Source organism: Dipteris shenzhenensis, chromosome 19 (assembly GCF_047967505.1).
Source record: "Dipteris shenzhenensis isolate YYH24624 ecotype China chromosome 19, Dip_SZ_1.0, whole genome shotgun sequence".
In the NCBI taxonomy this organism is placed as follows: Eukaryota; Viridiplantae; Streptophyta; class Polypodiopsida; order Gleicheniales; family Dipteridaceae; genus Dipteris; species Dipteris shenzhenensis.
This window is the reverse complement of record NC_141614.1, coordinates 42,377,219-42,400,421: the sequence shown is the minus strand read 5'-3', so window position 1 is coordinate 42,400,421 and position 23,203 is coordinate 42,377,219. Positions and strand designations below refer to the sequence as shown.

The 23,203-nt window shown below is 42.6% G+C and overlaps 1 protein-coding gene and 1 long non-coding RNA gene across 2 annotated transcripts; both read left to right on the top strand.

The window, feature by feature from the left end:
- Positions 1-2,080: 2,080 nt before the first annotated feature.
- Positions 2,081-3,574, top strand: LOC147890502 (uncharacterized). Its single transcript, XR_015542687.1, has 2 exons — positions 2,081-2,256; positions 2,457-3,574. It is a non-coding gene; the product is annotated as an uncharacterized LOC147890502 (long non-coding RNA).
- A 982-nt stretch (positions 3,575-4,556) lies between these two features.
- LOC147890501 (uncharacterized) lies at positions 4,557-6,442 on the top strand. The gene is made up of 4 exons (XM_087390302.1): positions 4,557-4,901; positions 5,031-5,223; positions 5,411-5,521; positions 6,378-6,442. Exons 1-4 carry the CDS (start codon positions 4,857-4,859, stop codon positions 6,440-6,442), a joined length of 414 nt encoding a protein of 137 aa, XP_087246428.1. The 5' UTR covers positions 4,557-4,856.
- The last annotated feature ends 16,761 nt before the right edge of the window (positions 6,443-23,203 follow it).

The window sequence follows — 23,203 nt, the reverse complement described above, 5'->3', positions numbered from 1 at the left end:
ATGGGACAAGGGGTTGAGGATCAATCGAAGTCTCTGAGTATCATGTAATGTCAACCTAACTGTATGGTCTTTTTCAGAATGATTGAAAGAGTGAGTCACAGTAGTCACATGAATAAATCCCTAAAGTCCTTTCATGGAATTGGCTAAGGTACTACAAAAGGAACTAGTTTAGTACTTAAGGAATTAATTGTTTAGTCACCAAATGATGCACAATTTGCCTAAATACTTAAAGATAGAAGAAAGGGCTTTACTGACCCACATGAGGATAGCTAGAATTTGTGTTGAGTGGAATTTCAGATTAGATAAAGAAAAACCCAAAAAAATTATAAAAAATTCATAGTAGCTCAATACCCTTTATGAGTTAAGAGAAAGAGATATAAACAACAAGGAGACACTAGGCATAATCATATAGCTCACTCAAGTAGGATAGCAAATTTTGAATTTAAAGAATAAGAGGGGTTGTTTAGAGAACATACTTAGGGGATCCGAGTTCATTCAAAAGCTCAAATCTCATCTAGCTTTAGGTTTCCACAAATTAAAGATGACCTCGGCAAGCCATGTGAATGTTTTCACTTTGTTTAATCATTGCCCTATTTCATCACCTATAAGAGCGCCCTATATGAAAAAATTCATTAATTAGTTATGGAGAAAGCAAGAGGGGTGAAAAGGAAGGGCTCATTAACCTAATATACATCCAAAAATTAATGAAGTTTGTAGATGGAGGTTAAAGTCTCCTTTAAAATTATGTGTATTCCTGAAGCTCCCCCAACGTCACCCACTGCTTTCCTCTCTATGCTCGCCATTGCATCTCCCCTGCTCCATGCTGCCATGCCTCCTTTGCCATTCTCCCTCCTCTTTCCCTCCACCTCGTGAGTTCTCCCTCCCTCTGCCTCTAATTGCACCTCGTGAGTTCTCCCTCCCTTTGCCTCTTACACTTTCGATGCTGCTCCGTCTACCTATGCCGATTGCACTCACTATCTCTTCCCTCTTGCACTCCTATTGCTGCTTCCCTGCCTCTGGCTATTGCACTCACCATGCACTCCCACTACTACTCCCTCTGCCTGTTATCACCGATGTCGATTGCCCTTTGCCAACGATCAATTCCTTCATTCACCATTGTTGATTCCTACACTCGCTATTGTAAGGTCCTTGATTTGCAAAATCTAATCAGCTTCCCAACCCTGTCTCTGATTCACGAAATCCGAGTGGCAAGCAAGGGGAGGAAAGCGTTTAGATAATTCAGAGAGAGGCAAGGGCAGTGGGGCTGAGTGGAAGATAGGGGAGGGCTGCCGAGGCGGAGGCAGTTGTGAGGAGGTAGGGGGTGGGGCAATGAGGCAGAGGCAGAGGGGCAAGGTGGAGGGGGAGGAATTAGGCTAATTAAACTAATTAGATCAAGTTAGGGGTTTTAAGGCAGCTTAATTGAGTTAATGAGGTCACCAAAATTAACACCCTTATGCTTAATGGAACGAATTTTGTATACAACTCTTGCAAATTTATGTTTTTGGCCCGGCCCCAATGGGGTAGGGCTTAGTAAACGTTTGGCATTAAAGAGAAAAATGGGTCCATTTTTAAATGAAAAATTGTGGATTTCTCATTTGGTCTGTTGCGCATCTTCTTCTGAAGGATTCGGCTAAAAATCTGCAAATATTCTACTTTCGGAAGGTATGAGAGCTTTACACAGTAGCTACGCCCCTTGTGTTGTTCACTGATTGTCCCTGCACTCAGGCTCAGTGTTCCTACACATCATGCGCTCTAAGGGCCATTCTTGGTAGTGCGATGCTTCTCGTGATGCTTGTTCAGTTATAGCGTGCATAGTGTTTTGGGAGGCTTTCAACAGAAAGTAATGCAACCCACAATAAAAGAAGACCGCGAAATGTGAATGCCTGTGTGGAAAGCATTCTGCACACGGCACAGTAGGGCAAATTGAGATGGTAGGAAGGTTCCAAGCTTTGATTTGTCCATGTATGCTCAGTCCTTCTTGAATGCGGAACCAAGATCGCCTCATGCGCATCGCAGGCTGGTCACTGCAACAACAATGACAAACACCAGCATCACAAAAAGAATACGGTCCTTGCAAAAGAAAAAGTATGAGCTACGATGTACAAAAAGGAAATGCAAACTTTGCGATGTGCTCGAACAGAAGGAGTATCTCCCCTGGTACTTCAATCAGCTACTACTCAAAAAGATGTGGCCGAGTGAAATGTGAGAAGCCATACGAAGTCGATGACCATTGTTGAATTTCTTTCTGTGCTGGTGGTACGTTCAATGACCATGTTTTTAAAACTCGAGCATTATCCATATAGCTCTCGAGGCATTTACTTTTTTCATTGGTGGTTGTAAGTTTTGTCAGCATGCGGTGGGTAGTTTGGCTGGCTGTAGCGCTGATTTTATTGGAACATGGCAAAAATTTTGCCCTGATTTCTCACTAATTTTGCTACTAATGGATACTTTTGCAGATTTGGGAGTATGGTCAAATCAACTGCATCCTAGTGCTTTGCGTGATGTTTTCACCCTGCCCATCACGAATGAAGAAATGCTCACAAGAAGAGGCTCAGTTTCATAGATGAACTGAGGAGACAAGATTGGCGAGGGATATCTACCTTGTGTTGCTGATCGAGTCCATGTGAGTGCAGGAGTAGGATGCCTTTGCAGTGGAAGGGCTTCAACACCAATGCCATCATTTTCCTGATAAGAAGCTCCAACCTGATCTCTAACACCATTGTTACCTAGATGAATGGATGCAGTTGCAAAGCAACTGAGGTCTCCGGGAAAATGCAAGGAGGAAGTCTAAATCTCTTGAACAAGGCCTAGAAATGTGCAATAGCAGGAGCTAAAAGGTGGCATAACAAGAAGAATAGGCAAGGCCGGGCCGTGGGAAAGATTTGATTTTTCTCCAACTCTCCTTCAAGTATTCGCATGAGAGCCTCGCAAATTGTGAGATGCTTTGGAGCTCATTCAAGGAAGAGGGTGATGGTAGATAATCAAGATGAGTATGAAGAGTGATGCGTGCTACAGCTCGAGAAGCTGACGTACATACCAACATCTCCCTAGTCACTTTCTTTTCTCAAACAAACCTCTCCGAAGTCCTCCTCCTCCTCTCATTGTCCAATTGCCCTTTACTCTCCATCCGTTACATTTCACTGCTCATGCTTTTCACACATTGTGCTGAATTTTGCTCATCCGATGTTCAGTCCGCATTGGACTCCTCGTCGAGATCCTATGCATCATCGCACATCTCACGAAGGAAGTAGGGGACCCAAAGGATAGGTTTGACACCATCGAAGACAAAATAGAAGTCACTATCTTCGTGTCAAACAAAGGGTCGCTTAAAGAGATACGATGGTGGTCAAGAGCTTTTATATTAGAGTCGGGGTCCGATTCAGGCTTTTGGGATGCAGATATAGGATTGTTCTGGGACTGGTGCATTGGATCTTCTGGATGCAAGCAAAGCCATCAATCCATGTGTGATAAAATTTTGTTACTCCCTTGGTTTGTATCCCATTTGCTTTCTTAGGGGAAGTGCATGAGATGGGCCATGGTTGCCACAATGGAATGATTGACTAGTTTGCTGATAGATCGCTTGGCCATCTCTGTCATGTCCATATGTTGTGTTTGTTCCCGCTCATTTCTTATCCATCTGCTATCACTCACCATTGGGTCTCCATCCCTTGATCCTTGGTCTGTAGTTGAGCTATGGTTGTTACTTGCTGTATGTCAGTGGACATCTTTTGTCTAGTAGACAAGTTTGTTCATCACCTTTGTCCGGTAGGCAAGGCTAAGCTCGCGTTTCTTTATTGGTTGTGGTTTCTTCATCCGTTGATTTGTACCGTACTTTCACAGAGACGTTAAAACCAAAAGTGCAAGCCTTGTATAGAACGTTATTTGTGCCAGACTACTAGACTGCCATTCGTTGCTTTGGATGCAAACTACAGGACACAAGATGGTGAAGAGTATAGGAGTGTAACTTAGCAAGAGTTACTATGATCAGCAAAAGGCTTGAGATTGTAAGGTGGAGAATCTTTCAGTTTCTTGTGATGAATAGGGTTGATGTGCAAGTCAAAACGCAAAGCTTACTTCTAGAACTTTGTGTCTCCACCAACACAGAATGGTTCTTTCTTGTTTCTATGATGTATTCCTTTGCATGGCCTAACTTACGTCCAAAGGCAGGCCTACTGAATGTAATTCATCTTGTTGTATTGATCCAATGCTCTCAAAATTACAATTGCAATGCAAAAAATCCCGCGTGAATTTGATGGAAAGTTGTGAAGATCTTGAATTTTTAGCCATTAGTATATATCCTAAGCCTTTAGAAAATGTATCCTAATCTTCAGAAACTTTACGTGTCACTTAGCATTCATTTTCATGTATCATACCATAAGATGATCGTTTGAGATTGATGAAAGGATAAGACAGTAGCCCTATCGATTGGAATGAAATATAGATCGTCTCATCGATGATTCTGGATTGTGTAAATGATGGTGTGTTTTTCCCACAAAAAAAAAAAAGTAAATGATGGTGTGTTGAGGCTGAGATCTTTAACGGCTCATGTAGCTAGATGGCTGAGGCATTATTAAGTTGAGGCCCAGGCGATGGGTTTGCGAGCAAGAATCGCGTATCCAAACAATGTGTAGTGTTGGTACAAGCCATGCTGTGGGAGTGTGGTGGAGAAATAGCACACTATGGCGTCTTCAACACGAGGATGGGGTCGCGGAAGCTATCCTCCGGGGCTTGATAGGAGAGTCTAATAGAGCATCGTTCAATCTACCTTCAGACATGGCTACTACAGCTAACTTACATTCTATGGAGCAGCTGGAACTTTTTTGGGAAGGAGAAGCAGCTTGAAGGTCATACTTACCATGAATGCAAAGATTTTTCTGTTTTCTTCAAATAGTGGACTTGAGGTATGCGCCTGCATCCTAGAATTCTTGAGGTTCCCCATAACTAGCGCTCTTATGTTAAGAGTGATTATCTTGGTGAGCACAAGCTTCCACACGCTGATTAGAAGACAGTTTTTGCACTGTACATTGCAGTTCTTGTCTTTTCTTGTGGACCAACTTAGGAAGGTGGACAACGTTCTAGTAGCGAAACTCTCGAGCAGAGTCATGGAGCCCCTTCGAATTGTCCGCCATATGGTCAACTCCCACATTCACAAGGAATTTCAACCCTACATTAAATTCAAGGAAACCCTGAAGGCACGTCTTCTTCGATTGCACAATCTACTTGGTACGCTCCCGCAATTTAGAACTCTTGACTTTTCTGTGCGTGAAAGCCTACAACAACGAGTTTGAATTTCGAATCTAGTGTCAGACGTTACATCAAACCAGGAGCAGTCAATCTCGTTCCCGCACGTTGTTCTGCACTCTTGACTCTACTTGGTGGACTTATTACCTGGCTACCTGGTTATGTGTAGAGGAACTTGGCCAGATATTGGAAACGGGAAATGCTCAAGTCAAGGGACATTTGGAGCTGGTGTTCCATGGGACAGCGAAGAGGCTTACAAGTAGAGTTAGCTGGTTCTCACGTAGTTACACGAGAGTGGAGCATTGATATCTAACACCCCCCCTCATGGTAGGAATGCACAAACAAGTTGGGGTTATTGCCGAGATAGTGGGCAACCGAAGACGCTCATAGTGTTTTTAGGCGTTCGTCCATACCGTCTGGACGTCGTATCTGCCTTTCCAGTTGGAGTCTTCAACAAGAGAAATAGCTCAATTTAGGGTTGGGTTGAAGGCTCTCATGCAATCGGATTTGTGTTTTTTCCTAGAGACTTAAAAAAAAAAAAAAAAAAAACCTTGGCAGAGCGACGATTGCCTCATCATAATCATAACTCTAAAGATAGCTCAACCCATTTCCTACTTACAATCATCTTTCGAATTAGTTAGGACTCACCAAATTCCTTCCGTCAAAGTTATGCATTGTCTAGCTCTCTTTTGTAATCCATAAAAGCCAGTCTTGGCTCAGTCTTAGATGCATTGTTCTTTTGAAGGCCTTTGATTTTTGTTTTCTTACTAGCTCTCACGTATGTCTGACTCTCTCTCTCTCTCTCTCTCTCATAGACGTATTTCTATCATGGTAGCAATTCCTCAAGTGTTGTGAATGCTTTAAAACTACAATTTTTCAAGGGTGAATCTTGTACGACCTTACTCCTTTCGTCCCGTTTCTATCTACAAAAATTTACCTCCATTTGGTCTCATTAGAAAAAGTGAGAGCCTATTTTGGGATCTTTTAGCCTAGAAGGAAAATAGCCCTCCACCAATTAAAGGAGGGCCAACGTAACGTTGGAATAAATCACATAAACAAAAGAAAAAGAAATATTTCCGAGTTTACATTCAATGAGAATACTTGAGTTACTTTATTATACTTAACATATGGTTCAGAATTTGGTATTTCTGACATCATTGTCACGTCCAAGGCGGGGCAAAACTCTCAGAATGACCTTTGAAACGCTGAAAACGGACCATTGAAAAAGGCAAAAAAGGCTCGAAAAACCAATTGTACAAATGAAAGCTATTTGACAGGTTGGCCAAGCGCCACATGTCAAATTGCTTTCATTTGTACAGCTGGTTTTTCGAGCCTTTTTTTTCCTTTTTTGAGCCTCCGGGGGCTGTTGTCAACATTTCAAAAGTTATTCCAGGGGGTTTTGGACTGCCCCAGACATGCCGGTGATGCTTCTATGGAAGGATAAACACACCAATTAGTGTTCGAAGTCAAATGATATGGTTTTGTAGAGAGAGTATAAGACATTCTTGGAACCCCACAAGGGCTATTGAGGGTTTGTAGGATTAGCTATTGAGGGATAGTGAGAGTAAAGGGACATCACTAAGTAAAGATGAGCTACAAGTGCTTCAAGCTAATGGTTTTGTGATCAATGGTTTGATGTCTCAATGGCAAGCTCGGCGGCAACCACAAGTTTGGCCTAAGGTGTTGAGGAGGCCAGCTTTAAGAGATGGACAAAAGAAATAACAAAAGAAATGGAAAATCGTGTAGACTCCTCTACAATCATGGAATGTGATTTACTAATGTTGTTAGAGCAAGAGATCATGTGGAGTTTGTTGTGTCCAAAAGGGTTGCAGCCCAAAGGCCTACAATACATGGCGTGCAAGCACCTATACTACATATTCAATTTTGAGTTAAAAGGAGAGCTTATTGCTCTCTGGCTCTCCCTTTAGTGAAGTTGTTTTAGATCCGTCATGCTTCATTGTGGACTACTCATTAGACCTAGGATATTCTCTCCGACCCACAACTGTGTGGTGACAAAGCTTTCATGAGAGTGCTCGACCGGGTGCTCCTTCTTGCTTTGGAACCTGTTGCCTTTGATCATGGAATCTGCAATCCCAGAGGTGCAAAATAGGGACTAGCAGCCACAGCTAAGAGAGCTATCTCCGAAAACCCAGTAAAAAATCAGTTGCTCCCATTTGAATACCAGCCGCGAAGAGAAAGGCCAATGAGGAAGGAGGATCCCAAATGCTTAAGAAGCAAGACTAGGGACGGGGAAGAGCATATAATGTTGCTACTGACCTCAGTTTTCTACCGTGTTATAACAGGAGTGGGAAGCTGAGGACGTGCGTGATCAAAGCATATAACGTTGCTACGGACCTTAGTTTTCTTCCATGTGATGTCCACGTGCGTGATCAAAGCATATAATGTTTCTACGGACCTCAGTTTTCTTCCATGTCGATGGAGCTCTTGAGTGGGGAGAGACGTGCCCGTTTCTACAAAGGTACATGCCCATTTCTGCGATGTGAGCTGAGCAACTTTTCTCTGGGATCAGTTTCTTGTTTCCATGCCCTTTTCATCACCAGTTCTTGCCTCCTATCTCAGTCACCACCTGGTTGCTTCAAGGTACTTTACTAGCTGCTTGAATGGTGGTGCTAAAGGAACGGTGGTTGGTTGAATAGTATCTTGGCTGGGTTGCCCCTCTTCAAAAAAGTGTTGTGCTGCAAATCTTTGGATCACAGGAACTTGCTCATACTCCTGGATATTTTCCTACTTGTGGTTCTCGTGAGCTAGGTGTTTGAGGTGGGATGGCTGACTCCATTTGTGAGCGGTCTCATCAATATAGCTACTTCCGAGCCTTTGCCATCCTAGAATGGTTGTTCATGAGCTCGATCAGTTGCTCCTTCCGCTTTTTGCTGTCCACATTTTCCTCCATCTGCACTGGCCATGCATTGCTGCTAACTCGTAGTCGAAGGTGTCATCAAAGGCCTCGTACTGAAAACGGTATTATCCCAAGATGTTTTTTTGTTCCTCCCCCTCGTTGACTCGCGACCTTATTTCTGTGCTGCTTTTTATTGGCCTACCTTCTATTTGACTGGTCTATTCCAGACTTCGGAATACTGCAGCAAAATCTTCTTTGAGGACATATCTTCATAGGATATCTCCCCACCCTTAAAGCTACAGGTTCTCTGCTCATCGGTTCTTCTAGGGCATGTGTTAGCCATTGGTTTTGGTCTTCCGGAGATGAAAGTCAAATGGATTAAGATGTATTCTCTTATTCTAGTTCGACTGATTTCTCAATAAGTTATCACCTCTCCAAGTTACAAAGTTTGATAAGGGACGGCTGCAGTGCAACCTTCTCCTAACTGTGCTGGGTTCTTTGGTTACAGTGCTCCATTGCTCTCCTTTACCTCACGACAGAAAAGGTAAGTTGACCGTTTTCTTCCTTTTCATTCTGATGAGCGGTATTTCTTCTTAGTGTACTCTTCTTGATTCATTAGTATAGACCTGTTTGTGTGTGTGTATGTGTGTGAAGAGAGAGAGAGAGAGAGAGAGAGAGAGAGAGAATGATTCTAGGAAGGTCCATTGTTGTATGCTTATGCTGAAGTGATGTATGATTTAGAGAAGTAGATAGTAAATGTACCTTTATACATGTATATAGAGACACAAAGAGAGAGACTCAGCATAAAGAGAGAGACTCAGCATAGAGAGAGAGAGATGGGGATGAAGGTAGTAGAGGGATCCAACATAGAGGGGTGTTCGTTCAGGCTTTGGCAAAGGCCCGATAAGTGTGTAGGATGGCGACTCAAAATAGGGAGGGGTAGGATATCGTGATCGGCTGGGTTGATGCCTTGGAATGGGCCGTGGGACATCATGCTCTCAATATATGAGGGTTTCCACAATGAAGAGCTCTAGAGAGGAGAGACAATGATGGATTTTGCAATTAGCAAGTGAACCTTGGTCTAGGGTACCAAGTATAAGTCACTATGACCAAGTGAACCTTGGTCTAGCAATGCTTACTTGGTTACCATTTAATAGCTCAAGAATAATTTACTTGACACATGTTCTTATTTTTATGTAGGTTCTTATAGTTTTTTTAAAGGTTATGAAGTTTAAATTTGGCTGACATCAGATAGATTGTGAATGCATTGTTTCCCTAGAGCTACTTACATAAGCTATTTATTGTTATACAAATACGTATATAAAATTATACATACATACATACATATATATATATATATACATACATACAAACGTTTAACCATGTAACACAATAAGATTATATATATATATATATATATATATATAATCTTATTGTTATATATAAAGGTACAATTATTTATATATTTGATTAATTTGATTGAATTAGAACAAAGTTTGTTTTCTATTTCTCTTGCTCTTACTGTTTTCATTGAATACTTGTTAGAACGTTCAAAAAATGGTTACTTATATGTACACACACACACACACACACACACACATACATTTAGATGAGTTTACTCGTGATTGTATGAGGATTGTATATGATTACGCTAAATAGATCTGAATATTTGTGTATTGTTAGATTTTTTATAGCAATTGGGAGCTTCTTAGTTTACTTGCTCTCCCAATAGGCATTGATAAATGTTTTAGCATTTATATGTACAAGACTTTATAACATATCCATTAGTTTATAATGGGTCAGATATACAAGGAGTTATATGGAATGTAGGTGTCCTTTTTCTTAAAGCTGGTCATATGACAATTTGGTATCGACATAGTGTCGTATTTGGCCTTTTGGCACAATATGTCGAGTGGTTGATGTTGAAGGACAAATTGATGTATGGGATTTAGAGTCCTAAGGTCTAAGGTTGTGAGTGTGTGAACACATGGTGTGCTTGGATAGGTGTCAGTAGATGTGATTGAGTGAATCTAGGTGTGTGGTGTGATTGAGAGATTTGTGGATCTAGATGCTCTACTGAGCTCACATGTGATGTCATTACTGGATGTAACTCGAGCCTATATATTGGGCCTGTCTCTCTTGAATAAACTCTCTCTTTTGCTTCACTTGCTTAATTCTTCTTGCAACTCCAACAGGTGGTATCAGAGCCTTGGTTCTCTCCTTGAGACCTCGAGTGCCATGTCATCATCTTCTTCACCATGAAGTTTTTAAAGCTTTTCTTTCTCTTCTTCCCATGAAATTTCTAAGTGCTTGTTCTCTTTCATCTCTGAACCATTGCTCCAGTCCTTTCAGGTGTAGATTGTCCTAGTTAAGGCGCACTTCCACTCAAGAGGAATTGAAGGATTATGGCCTCTACATCTCGTGCTTACACTCGTCCTATCCCGTGCCATTTTTAACAATATAGCTTGCTGGAGCCTCCATTTCAAAAACAGTCCGAGGTGCACTTAAGAGACCCTATGGGCTACCTGTTGGTGAATTTTGAGGGAAAATGGTCAAGGGAATGAGGAGAAACAAAAAAAAAACCTGTTAGGTTTTTAAGAAGACATGTTTTTAAAGGCAGAGAAGATGCTGTTGACCCTGGAGGTGTGAAGCTTCATTTGGTCTGACACTTGCACTGAGTCTTTTACTACTAAGTACCTATGATTGTGCAGCAAATGCCCTCTACTTGATGCTTTGTGGAGTGAGGTAGCAACCCTCCAAAGTTTCTCTGTTTTCTGCAAGCATTTTTAGACTATTTTTGAAGGTTGATGCTACACTAAATGCTAAGGTAATGCTTGAGGAGTTAAAGTACAGATCAGAGATTTAGAGATTGCTTTTTCCGTTGTGAGAATGCTCTTTGAAGTTTAATTGAATGCATTTTTCATCTTTTATATTGAGGTTATGATACTTTGAAGTGGATTTCAAGTCATACTATCTTGTTGACTAGTTGACTAGTTAACTAGTGTGGGTTCACTATGACAAGAGCTTTCATGAAGGAAGAATATATCATGACTTGCATGATGATTTCCAATGGATATTATTGGAATAAAGATTTAAACTACAACCATTATGATTCTTATTTTGAAGGTGTCTTAGTTATGGTTTCAGTATCTTTCATGATCTATGAAATGTACTTGTATTTGGTTGAATTCGAAAGTTACTGCAAAAGTCATAGAATCAAGAGGCAGAAACCCCCGCCACATATATCATAGCAAAATGGAGAAGTAGAACGCAAGATGCGTGTCATCTATGAAATGGGCCGGAGTATGATGAAAGGGAAAGATTTGCCAAAGACTTTCTGGGCTGAAGCATGTAACACTGTAGTTTACATCCTCAATCATAGCTACATGAAGGCTGTGAACGGGATGACTCCACTGCAAGCCTTTTTTGGTAAGAAACCTTCAGCTGCACATTTCAGAGTTTTTGGATGTGACTGTTTTGTGCATGTCCCTGATGCTACCAGGGCCAAATGGGAACCGAAGAGTCGGAAGTATATTTTCTTGGGCTACAGTGAAAAGGCGAAGGGTTACCGTCTCTATAATCCTGTTACCAAGAAGGTAATTGTAAGTCGCGATGTGGTCTTCTCAGAACAGCCGCATCAATTGGAGGAGGATGCTTCCTTCCTAGACAACCAGGACCAGGATATCCATCCAGTACCGCCACCAACAGCAGACCGAACTCCCCCAATGGTGCTTGGGAGGATTCAAGACAAAGAAGATAAAGAAGAGCCTGTAGAACCACAACGGCAACGGCCATTCCCCAAGTGGGTAAAGCAGCTTTTGGATGACAGAGAACCTCCAACCATTGAGGAGGAACTATCCGAACACCGCCGGTCCAAGAGATTAGAGGAGTAAAGAAGGGCGCAGGAACACTTGGTCAACTATGCTTTGATGATAGAAGTGATCCGTGCTGATGAACCCAAGTGTCTTGAAGAGGCACAGGGCGATGATAAGTGGGTGTATAAGACCAAGTACAAGTCCGACTGCATGTTGGATAAGTACAAGGCTCGGCTTGTGGCAAAAGGATTTGCACATGTACATGGTTTTGATAATCAAGATACTTTTGCTCCCACAGCTCAACTAACCACAATTTGTAGTGTTTTGGCTTTAGCTGCCCAAGGAATTTGGCCCGTGTTTCAGATGGATGTGAAATCTGTCTTTCTGAATGGAGATCTCAAGGAGGAGGTATACGTGGAACAACCACTAGGTTTTGAGATTCCCGGTTCAGAAGGTAAAGTCTGCAAACTGAAGAAGGCACTTTACGAGCTGAAATAGGTCCCACGAGCGTGGTACCAGTGAATTGATGCCTACTTTCTGCAAAATAGGTTCAAGAGGAGCCCATCTGATGCAAATTTGTATATCTTCAGAGGAGGCAGGTGTATGATCGTGGTCCTTTATGTGGACGACCTTGTCATAACAAGGAACCATGAAGAGAAGATCTCACAGACAAAGCATTTGCTAGGAAAAGAGTTTGAAATGACAACTGATGCATTTTTGTTTGGGAATTGAAGTTTGACAGGAGCCCAAACAAATCTTCATTTCACAGCTGAAGTATGCTGGAGAGATACTGAAAGCATTTGGCATGACTGAGTGCAAAACAGTTGGTACCCCTATGGAGGTTGACGCGAAGCTCTCAAGCGAGGATTCATCACCACTGGTGGACGAAGCGCAGTACAGAAGACTTGTGGGCAGCTTGATTTACCTGTGTAACACACGGTCGGACATCAGTTTTGCGACTGGTGTACTAAGCAGGTTTTTCAATAAGCCCCGGGAGAACCATTGGAGGGCAAGGATGCGGGTGCTGAAATACATCAAAGGCACACTTGATTATGGCATCACCTATACCAAGGGCAACATCTTGATCAGATTCTGTGACTTGGATTGGGATGGAGACATGGACAACAGGAGATCAGTGAAGGGTACTGTTTCTCACTTGGATCTGGAGTTGTGTCATGGGTTAGTAAGAAGCAACCCACAGTTGCTCTTTCTTCTACCGAGGTCGAGTACAAATCTGCATGCTTTGCTTCTTGCGAGGCAGTGTGGTTGAGGAGGATTTTGGGAGACATGGGTGTAGTGCAGAACAAGCCTACGCAGTTATCATGTGACAATCAGAGTTGCATGGCGATTGCAAAGAACCCGGTGTTCCATGCTCGCACAAAACACATTGAGATTCAATATCACTTTGTACGCGAGCTGATTATGGATGGAGAGGTCAACTTGGTGTACTGTCCGACTACAGAGAATTCTGCGGACATCTTCACGAAGGCTCTTAAAAGAGATTTGTTGGAGAGGCATCTTCATCGACTTGGCATTGGGCTGAAAAAGTAAGTTCACTTGCAGGTGGATATTGAGGGTGGGTGTTAGATATCAATGCTGCACTCTCGTGTAACTACACGGGAACCAGCTAACTCTACTTGTAAGCCCCCCATATGAGGAGAAGGCATTTGAGTAGCTCGGTTAGTTTGGATACCAGATGGGGGCCATGTGTGGCCTGATGGCTGGACGGCTTCAGATAGAGTTAGCACACTGCCAACTAGGCTACATGCAAGTGCGGGAAGGCATCCCTTGATTGACCGCACTGAGGGTAGACAGAGCATTTTTTGGGACAGCCCACTCTCGGGTTGCGGGGCCCGTTTGGAGCCTCGGATGATCCCAGATGGTTGTGGGCCGAACCGGTTTTATCGCATGGTCGGTGGCCTATTTCCGATCCCCAGTCGACTGTTTTGGGCAGACTAGGTCGGCTACCCAATTGAACCTAACCGACTACAACTGGTGGCTATATAAGAGCAAGCCCATGAAGCCCATTTCATCACTGCTACAGCAACCCTTATTTCTTAGCATTCAACCTCCGTCTTCTATTGTTTCCAGCACGCCATTGAAGCTTCTTTCACAGGAGTGCACGGTTGGGAGGCAGCGCCATCTATTGTATCAGTTCTATAGTAATCAAATTTTTGATTCTCCATACTATCTTGTTTTCTCTCTTGCGTACGAGATCCTGTTATCTGTTGAGCACAGACGTTGTATTATTTTCTTACACAAAGGAGCTACAAGATTGCCTTCACTAAGAATCTCTCCAATGACAATGAACCTCACACTGTGGTAGCTTGGAAGAGAAGAAGGAAAAGGACAAGATATGCCATTAGAGGGGGGTATTTTCCCACATCTTCCACTTAGAATGTTTTTGTATGTGTGATCAATAAGGGTTCTCTACCTTGGGATGTCTCCGTCATATGATTGTTAGTCTTATGTGTTACCTTGTTGGATCTAAGGGTATTCCCATGCATAGTCATTGTCTATCTCCTAATTGTAAACCAAAAAACCAAAGTTAGAGTGAGATCATGTTGGGATGAGGATGCCCAAATGAGTATACTGTTGATGCAACTAGAGTGAGTACCAGGTTGTGGATCATGTGTGTTGCCACTAGAGGTGGGCAAGCCATGAAGTTTCCCATGGACTACTGCTAGGGTTGAGTTCATAAATTTGTGGGGGGGAATGAAGGACAAATTGATGTAATGGGATCTAGAATCCTAAGGTCTAAGGTTGTGAGTGTGTGAACACATGGTGTGCCTGGATAGGTGTCAGTAGATGTGATTGAGTGAATCTAGGTGTGTGGTGTGTGATTGAGAGAATCATGGAACTGATTGAGAGATTTGTGGATCTAGATGCTCTACTGAGCTCACATGTGAAATCTTACTAGATGTAATTGGAGCTTATATATTTCTATACTTTAATCATCTCAAAATTAATAGAAGGGGTGTATCTAGGTTATATAAATCCATAGGTAGGCGGTATTTTTAATACCCCTTGTTTGCACGTGCTATAGGGAGTTTTACTCTCAAGATGCTACAACAAATGAGCATGAGCAACCTAATGTCTAGACAATGCCAATTTCTTCATTGGAAACTAACAACTGTGTTCATGAATCTTGGAAGAAGAAAAGGGTTGTCTTGTGGGGTGAGAGCTTGGCAAATACCATTGGGGAAGGTGTGATCTTCTAGGTTTTCTCGTATGAATCTATACACTTTGAACTATTGGGAAATGCATTAGGGGGGTCACTAAGAAATATGAATATAGCATGTGTGATCAACAGAAAGGATTTTATATTTTTATGGCCTCTTAAACTCTTTCTTTTGTTTCAGTTTCTCAATCCTTCTTGCAACTCCAACAGATGTATCATGTAATATTGTTGTCGTCTTTTGGGCCATGCATTTGTATGGTGCTTCTCTCTCTGTACTAGGTTGTACCACTTGGCTATAGGTGCAATTAGATAAGTATTCATTTTGACACTTGGTCGTAATATTCGACTTTAGTTACTGCTATAATGACTCCTTCCTCTTGATCGTACAATTTGGTTGCATGTGTTGTTCACCAATCTTCAAAGGATAATAGGATTCAACCTCTTCTTCTCCCTTGTGCTTGTAGTATTTTGAGTTGCATTAGAGCGGAATCTCACTCTATTAGTAATGAAGGTCACCTTAGGTTCTCTCTCTTGAGTGTCTCTTTCCTTTTTCCATTGCTTTCTCTTTCAATGTGCTTAGAAGTATTGTCTATTTGGCCGCTCATTGTCCATACATGGTTTATCTATTTGCCAAGCCACAAAGGGGGATCTTCCTTCTCTCCTAGATGACCTCTATGGGACTTGGATCGTTGATGAAATCTAATCATGGAGGTAGTATTCTCCCAAGTCGGCACTAGTAGAGGGAGTATGTGTTTTTCATGATAGTTTGACCCCCTGTCACTATTTTGCTCATAACTTTTCGCTCGGTGGTCCGATTTGGACAAAATTTATATCAGCGCAAGCTCTCTTCAAGGATCATCATTCTATGTCTTTAGTTATCGTATTAAATGTCAAACAAAAAATTTGTGACTCTGTGTGTGACTATTTTTTTAAGACGGTTTTTACCCCTGCTTAGTAAACTGCCCATATCTTTCCGACGCTTCTCTGTCTCTTACCAAACTTATATCAGAGTGAAGCCCATTTCGAGGCACATCTCAATATGTGTTTGAATATTTCAAATCATGTCTCTACTGAAAGTTATAGGTCTCTGTGTTTAATGATAGTTTGCAGAGTGTTTTGAGCTAATTATAAAGGTATCTATGAAGGAGGTGCTATAAGAAAACAATATGTCTGTGCTCAACAGATAACACGATCTCGTATGCAAGAGAGAAAAGCAGATAGTATGGAGATAACAAATTTGATTACTGTAAAACTGATACAATAGATGGCGCTGCCTCCCAACCGTGTGCTCCTGTGTGAGAAGCTTCGATGGCGTGCTAGAAACAGTAGAGGACGGAGGCTGGATGCTAAGGACTCAGGGTTGCTATAGCCAGTGATGATTATGGGCTTCACGAGCTTCCTCTTATATAGCCAGCAGTCGTAGTCAGTTAGACCCAAATGGGAGACCGACCCAGTCGACCCCAAATGGTTGACTGGAGGCGATCCCGAAATAGGCCACTGACCACATAATAGAACTGTGGCATAGAATAGAGCAACTAACCTATGGTATTCGTTTGGCCCAAAGCCATCCGAGATCATCTCGGGCTCCAAACGGGCCCCACAACTCGAGAGTGGGCTACCCTGGGAAATGCTCCATCTACCCTCAGTGCGGTTAGTCATGGGATGCCTTCCCGCACTTGCATGTAGCCTAGTTGGCAGTGTGCCAACTCTATCTGAAGCCGTCCAACCATTAGGCCACACATGGCCCCCATCTGGTATCCAAACCAGGATCTATCGGATAACCGAGCTACTCAAATGCCTTCTCCTCATATGGGGGGGCTTACAAGTAGAGTTAGCTGGTTCTTCCATAGTTACACAAGAGTGGAGCATTGATATCTAACACCCTCCCTTAATGTCCACCCGCAAATGAACTTACTTTTTTGGCCCAATGCCAAGTTGATGAAGATGCCTCTCCAGCAAGTCTCTTTCAAGAGCCTTCGTGAAGATATCCGTAGCATTCTCTGTAGTCAGACAATACACCAAGTCAACCTCTTCCTTGGTCTGCAAGATCTTTTCTTCATGGTTCCCTGTTATGACAAGGTCGTCCACAAAAAGGACCACAATCATACATCTGCCTCCTTCTCTATAGATATACAAATTTGCATCAGATGGGCTCCTCCTGAACCCTTTTTGTAGAAAGTAGGCATCAATCCGCTCGTACCACACTCGTGGGACCTGTTTCAGTCCGTAAAGTGCATTCTTTAGTTTACAAACTTTACCTTCTAAACCAGGGATCACAAAACCTGGTGGTTGTTCCACGTATACCTCTTCCTTGAGATCTCCATTCAAAAAGGCGGATTTTACATCCATCTGAAACACGGGCCAACTTTCATGTGCTGCTAAAGCCAAAACACTGCGAAGTGTGGTTAGTCAAGCTATGGGAGCAAAAGTATCCTGATAATCAAAACCATGTACCTGTGCGAATCCTTTTGCCATGAGCCGAGCCTTGTACTTATCCAACGTGTCGCCGGATTTGTACTTAGTCTTGTACACCCACTTGGTGCCAATTACCTTGCGTTTTGGTGGTCGATCCACAAGGTCCTAAGTGTTGTTCTTCATTATGGAGCCATACTCCAACTGCATAGCCTCCATCCACCTATCATCACCCTGTGCCTCTTTAAGAACTTGGGTTCTTCAGCACAGATCACCTTTGTCATCAAAGCATAGTTGACCAAGTGTTGTTGCATTCTTCTTTACTCCTCTAATCTCTTGGACCGGCGGTGTTCGAATGGTTCCTCCTCAATGGTTGGAGGTTCTCTGCCGTGCAAAAGCTGCTTCACCCACTACAGGAATGGCTCTTGCCGTTGTGGTTCTGCAGGCTCTTCTTCCTCTTCTTTATCTTCATTCAAGCACCATTGGGGGAGTTCGGTCTACTGTTGGTGGTTGTCCTAGATAGATATCCTGGTCTTGGTTGTTTGGAAAGGAAGCATCCTCCTCCAATTGATGCGGCTATTTTGAGAAGACCACATCGTGACTTACTATTACCTTCTTGGTAACAGGATCATAGAGATGGTAACCCTTTGCCTCTTCACTGTAGCCCAAGAAAATACATTTTTGGCTCTTCGGTTCCCATTTGGTCCTGTTAGCATCAGGGACATGCATAAAACAGTCACATCCAAAAACTTTGAAATGTGCAGCTGAAGGTTTCTTACTAGAAAGGCCTACAGTGGAGTCATCCCATTCACAGCCTTCGTGTAGCTACGATTCAGAATGTAAACTGCCGTGTTATGTGCTTCAGTCCATAAAGTGTTTAGCAAATCTTTCCCTTTCATCATACTCCTATCCATTTCACAGATGGCGTGCATCTTGTGCTGTGCTACTCCATTTTGCTATGGTGTATGTGGCGGGGGTTTCTGCCTCTTGATCCCGTGACTTTTGCAGTAACTTTCGAAATCACTTGATGTGAACTCACCACCTCTGTCTGATCTCGACCATTACTTGCCATTCTTTGAACTTAGTAAAAGCCTCATCTTTAGTCTTCAGGAAGTATATCCATATCCTTCTACTATAGTCATTGATCAGTGTCATGAAGTACTACGAACCACCCAAAGCTTCCATCTCCATCTTTCCGTAGAGGTCCATGTGAACAAGCTCTAGAGAAGCCTTTGCCATGCTGGCCTCTTTAGGAAAGGGCTGCCGATGTTGCTTGCCCATCATGCAAGCTTCACATACTTCGAGCAGATCTGTAATTTTTGGTAGGTCTATAATCATTCCACTTTTATGCATCCCCTTTAAAGAACTAAGGTTTAGATGACCAAACCTCTCATGCCACAGCTTAGTGTTGCGCTCACATCGGCTCGACAACTGAAAGCTGAGAGTTCGTAGATGTTATTACACTGTGTACCTTTACCAATGACCTTCCCTTGAAGATCCAAAATCTATGCGCCATTCTTATCGAATTGAACTTTGAGGTCCCGATCCGTGATTGCAGAAATGGACAACAAGTTCCTCTTGATATCTGACACATAAAGAACATCGGACAACTGTTTTACAACTCCATTTGACTTGAGAGAAATCGTATCTTTTCCTTTTGCTGGACATTTTGCATCATTGCCGACTGCTACCAGGATGTCATTCCCTACCGAATGTAGAGAGGTATACCAATCCTTCCGATTGGTCATGTGGCACAATGCACCACTATCAATAATCCAAGGTTCATCCGCAAGTACATGAATTGCCTCCATGCAAATCTCCTTAATTGCTACGAACAGCTTTACTGGAACTGCCTGCGCGCTGTTGTTGGACTCTTTCTTTACTCCGTTCTTCTCATCTATAATTTTCTTCCAGCACTCATTCTGCTTGTGCCCTGCCTTGTTACAATAGAAGCACTTGATCTTCTTCTTTCTCTTTTTATCATCAGAAAAAGATGGGTTACCAGAGTCCTTACCCTTACCTTTCTTTGATCCAGTCCAGAAAGCCGAATCTTCTCCAATCCTCGTCTTTTGATGCATCTCCTCCTCCATAAGCATTGCGTTGAAATCCTCAAAGTTGAGGGGCGGATTTTTGTTCTACATAATAAGTGCTGTAACAAGACCGTCGTACTTTGGTGGGAGAATCCGTATGCACCTTCGTGCTAGATTCTCGCTGGTGATGGTGATGCCAATCGCAGTCATCTGATCACGTAGATTCTTCACACTGGTGATGAACTTCTCTACTGTTTTAGACTCAGACACTTTCTCGTTCATGAGTTGAGTCTCCAGAATCTGAATCCGCGTTTGATTCGTGGCCTCGTATTGATTTTTCAAGACCATGCATGCCTCCTCCGCTGTGGTGACATGTTGAATTGATGCCATGATAGAATTACTTACACTGCAGACAATAGAACACAGCACATTTGCATTTCTTCTTGTCCACGCGAGAATCTCATCCGCAGTTGGTACTCTGGCTTCACGGGCTTTCTCTTATATAGCCACCAGTCATAGTCAGTTAGACGTAATTGGGAGACCGACCCAGTCGACCCCAAACAGCCGACTAGAGGTCGGTCTCAAAATAGGCCACCAACCACACGATAGAACTGTGGCGTAGAATAGAGCAACTGACCTACAGTTTTTGTTCATCCCAGAGCCATCCGAGATCATCTGGGGCTCCAAACGTGCCCCGCAACCTGAGGGTGCTACCTCAGGAAATGCTCTGTCTACCCTTAGTGCGGTCAGTCATGGGATGCCTTCCCGCACTTGCATGTAGCCTAGTTGGCAATGTGCCAACTCTATCTGAAGCCGTCCAACCATTAGACCACACATTGCCCCCATCTGGTGTCCAAACCAGGCTCTACCGGATAACCGAGCTACTCAAATGCCTTCTCATATGGGGGGCTTACAAGTAGAGTTAGTTGGTGCCTGCGTAGTTACACGAGAGTGGAGCATTGATATCTAATAGGTGCAATGTTTCCCTGGAACCTACCTATTCGACCCAATCAGCCCCTTCAAACTCCTTGATATATATCAGTTCATGTCATGTTGAGCCGCAAGATCTTCTTTCAACAACGTGCAGACGAGCTTGCTGAGATTATGGCCTCCGCTGATGCTTTCCTTCTCCCTACAACATCACTTGGGACGTTACCATCTTCATTCTCATCTAAGGGAGGATAGTATGATGTGGTCTCTTGGTATAAAAGCTTCTTTTAATGTCCCTTTCCTAGTGATGAATATCTCTATCACTCAGTTCGAAAGCAGTAGGAAGTGAAGAGGTGCGTGAAGTTTATTACCCCCAACTTCATGTCATAGTATTAGCACTTAGTCATTTATTCGTCTTTCGGTGTCATTGTAGCTTGGATATGAAGTGGTTGAATATGTTATTTAATTTAAAATGCTTGTGTAGTATGATTAAGATGTATGAGTTGTGATTTTTATATTTCAATTATAAAGTGCCCATTTTGGGTTAGACCCTCTCATGGCTACCATCTTGAATATGGATAAGTTCAATGGTAAAGGCTTTCACACATGGCAGATGAAGATTAAGTTTGCATTGATGAGGGAAAACCTCTGGGGGCTTGTCAAACCGGCTTCAACTTCTTCTTCAATAGCCTCTAATGCTGGAGAATCCTCAGCTCCGACATGCCCGGCAAGAGATCCTACTAGAGAGGAGAAAGCCTATGGCATCATTGCTCTTGGCTTAGGAGATGACTATATTCATCACATCTTTGATTTAGAGTCTCATTCTGAAGCTTGGCAGAAGCTTGACATTATTTTTGGTGCTAGCTCTCACATCTCAAAATTGTCACTTAATATTGCTTTCTTTGAATTGAAGATGGTTAGTGGCACTCCCTTGGCTGCCCATGTCAATTACATGCGGAGTCTCATGACTCAACTTGCTTCTATCAACTCTCCAATCACTACAGATGATGCAATCGCAGTATTGCTCAAAAGTATGCCTAAAGATTTTGATCATGTTGTTACCACTTTGAAAAATCTTCCTAATCCTAATCTTGAAAGTCTTATTTCTGCTCTTCAAGAAGAAGAAAGGCACATGGAACTCCGGAGAGGCAATGACACAACATACCAGAGAGGCAATTACATAGCCTATGCCATAAAAATTCAAAGGGGCAACTTTTCACCTTGCAAACATTGTGGGAAGACTAATCACCTCTCAAAAGATTGCTTCAAGATCAATCCATTCCAACATTGTGGCAAAAACAATCACCATGAAAAGTATTGTAAAGCCAAAAAGGAAGAAACTACAAAGTCAGAAACTACCAATCTACTTTCATTTAATGAGTCTCCACATAATGAAGACTATGCTTTTTAGGCACTTTGTCTTTTTGTTTATCATCACTTGGTCAAATTTTGAGGTTCTCTGCCTGGAGTAGTACTCCAAAAAGAATATGTAAATCACCTCTGGTCACCATATGATGTAGACCATGTGATATGTGTTTTGACTATCCCATTTCTGTAAACCTCACACCCTTGGGAACCCTTGCTAGCATGAGATCCTAGCCATAGATTAATCCTTAACCACCATGAGATGGCATGAGAAACTATGAGACTAGATGAATCCTTGACACTGCAAGAGGCAATCCCTTGAGGGGGGTTTGTTGGGGTAAGTATGATCAAGGGCTTGCTCTATGGTGCATGTGTGCATCTAGGGGAGTCACATGTGTGTTTGTGTGTGTTGTAAAGGCACATCAAGTACTATGATGTGTCTAGTGTGTGACCTAAGTGATGATGTAAGACAAAGGAAATCCCACAAATGTAGGGATTGATTCCCACTGATGTAGGGACTGATTGTCATTATGTAGGGAAGGTATTACCTTCTCCCCCTTTTCTATAAGACAGAGTCTTCTCTCTCACAATCATAATAAAGATTTCATTGTGCTCTCACACCTCTTGCAAGATGCATCTATTCTATCCTACGGGATTCTACACAGTTGTAGTCAGTTGGGCTCAATTAGGTGACCGACCCAGTCTGCCCAAAACGGTCGACTGGGGGTCGGTCTTGAAATAGGCCATCGACCACACGATAGAACCGGTGTGCAAAATAGAGCAACTAACCTATGGTCTCCATTCAGCCCACAACCATTCGGGATCCATCTGGGACTCTAAACGGGCCCCGTAACCTGAGAGTGGGCTACCCCAAGAAATGCTCTGTCTACCCTCAATGCGGTCAATAATGGGATGCCTTTGCACACTTACATGTAGCCTAGTTGGCAGTGTGCCAACTCTGTCCAGCCATTAGGCCACACATGGCCCCCATCTGGTGTCGAAACTAGGACCTACTAGATAACCGAGCTACTCAAATGCCTTCTCCTCATATGGGGGCTTACAAGTAGAGTTAGCTGGTTCCCACGTAGTTACATGAGAGTGGAGCATTGATATCTAACATTGATTACTTTGAAACTTTTTCTTTAGTCATTAAGCTCACCACATTGCGAGTTCTTCTTGCATATGCAACCCATGCACATTTGGAAATACATCAAATGGATGTCAAGAACTCGGGGGGGTCACTTAGTGTAATATGTCTATATCATGTGCATTCAAGGCTTTTTTTCCAAAATCTTATGTAACCTATTTTTATCATTTCCTTATCCCCCCTCTGTAAATTTTCTCAAAATTCATAAATCCCATAATGTAATTA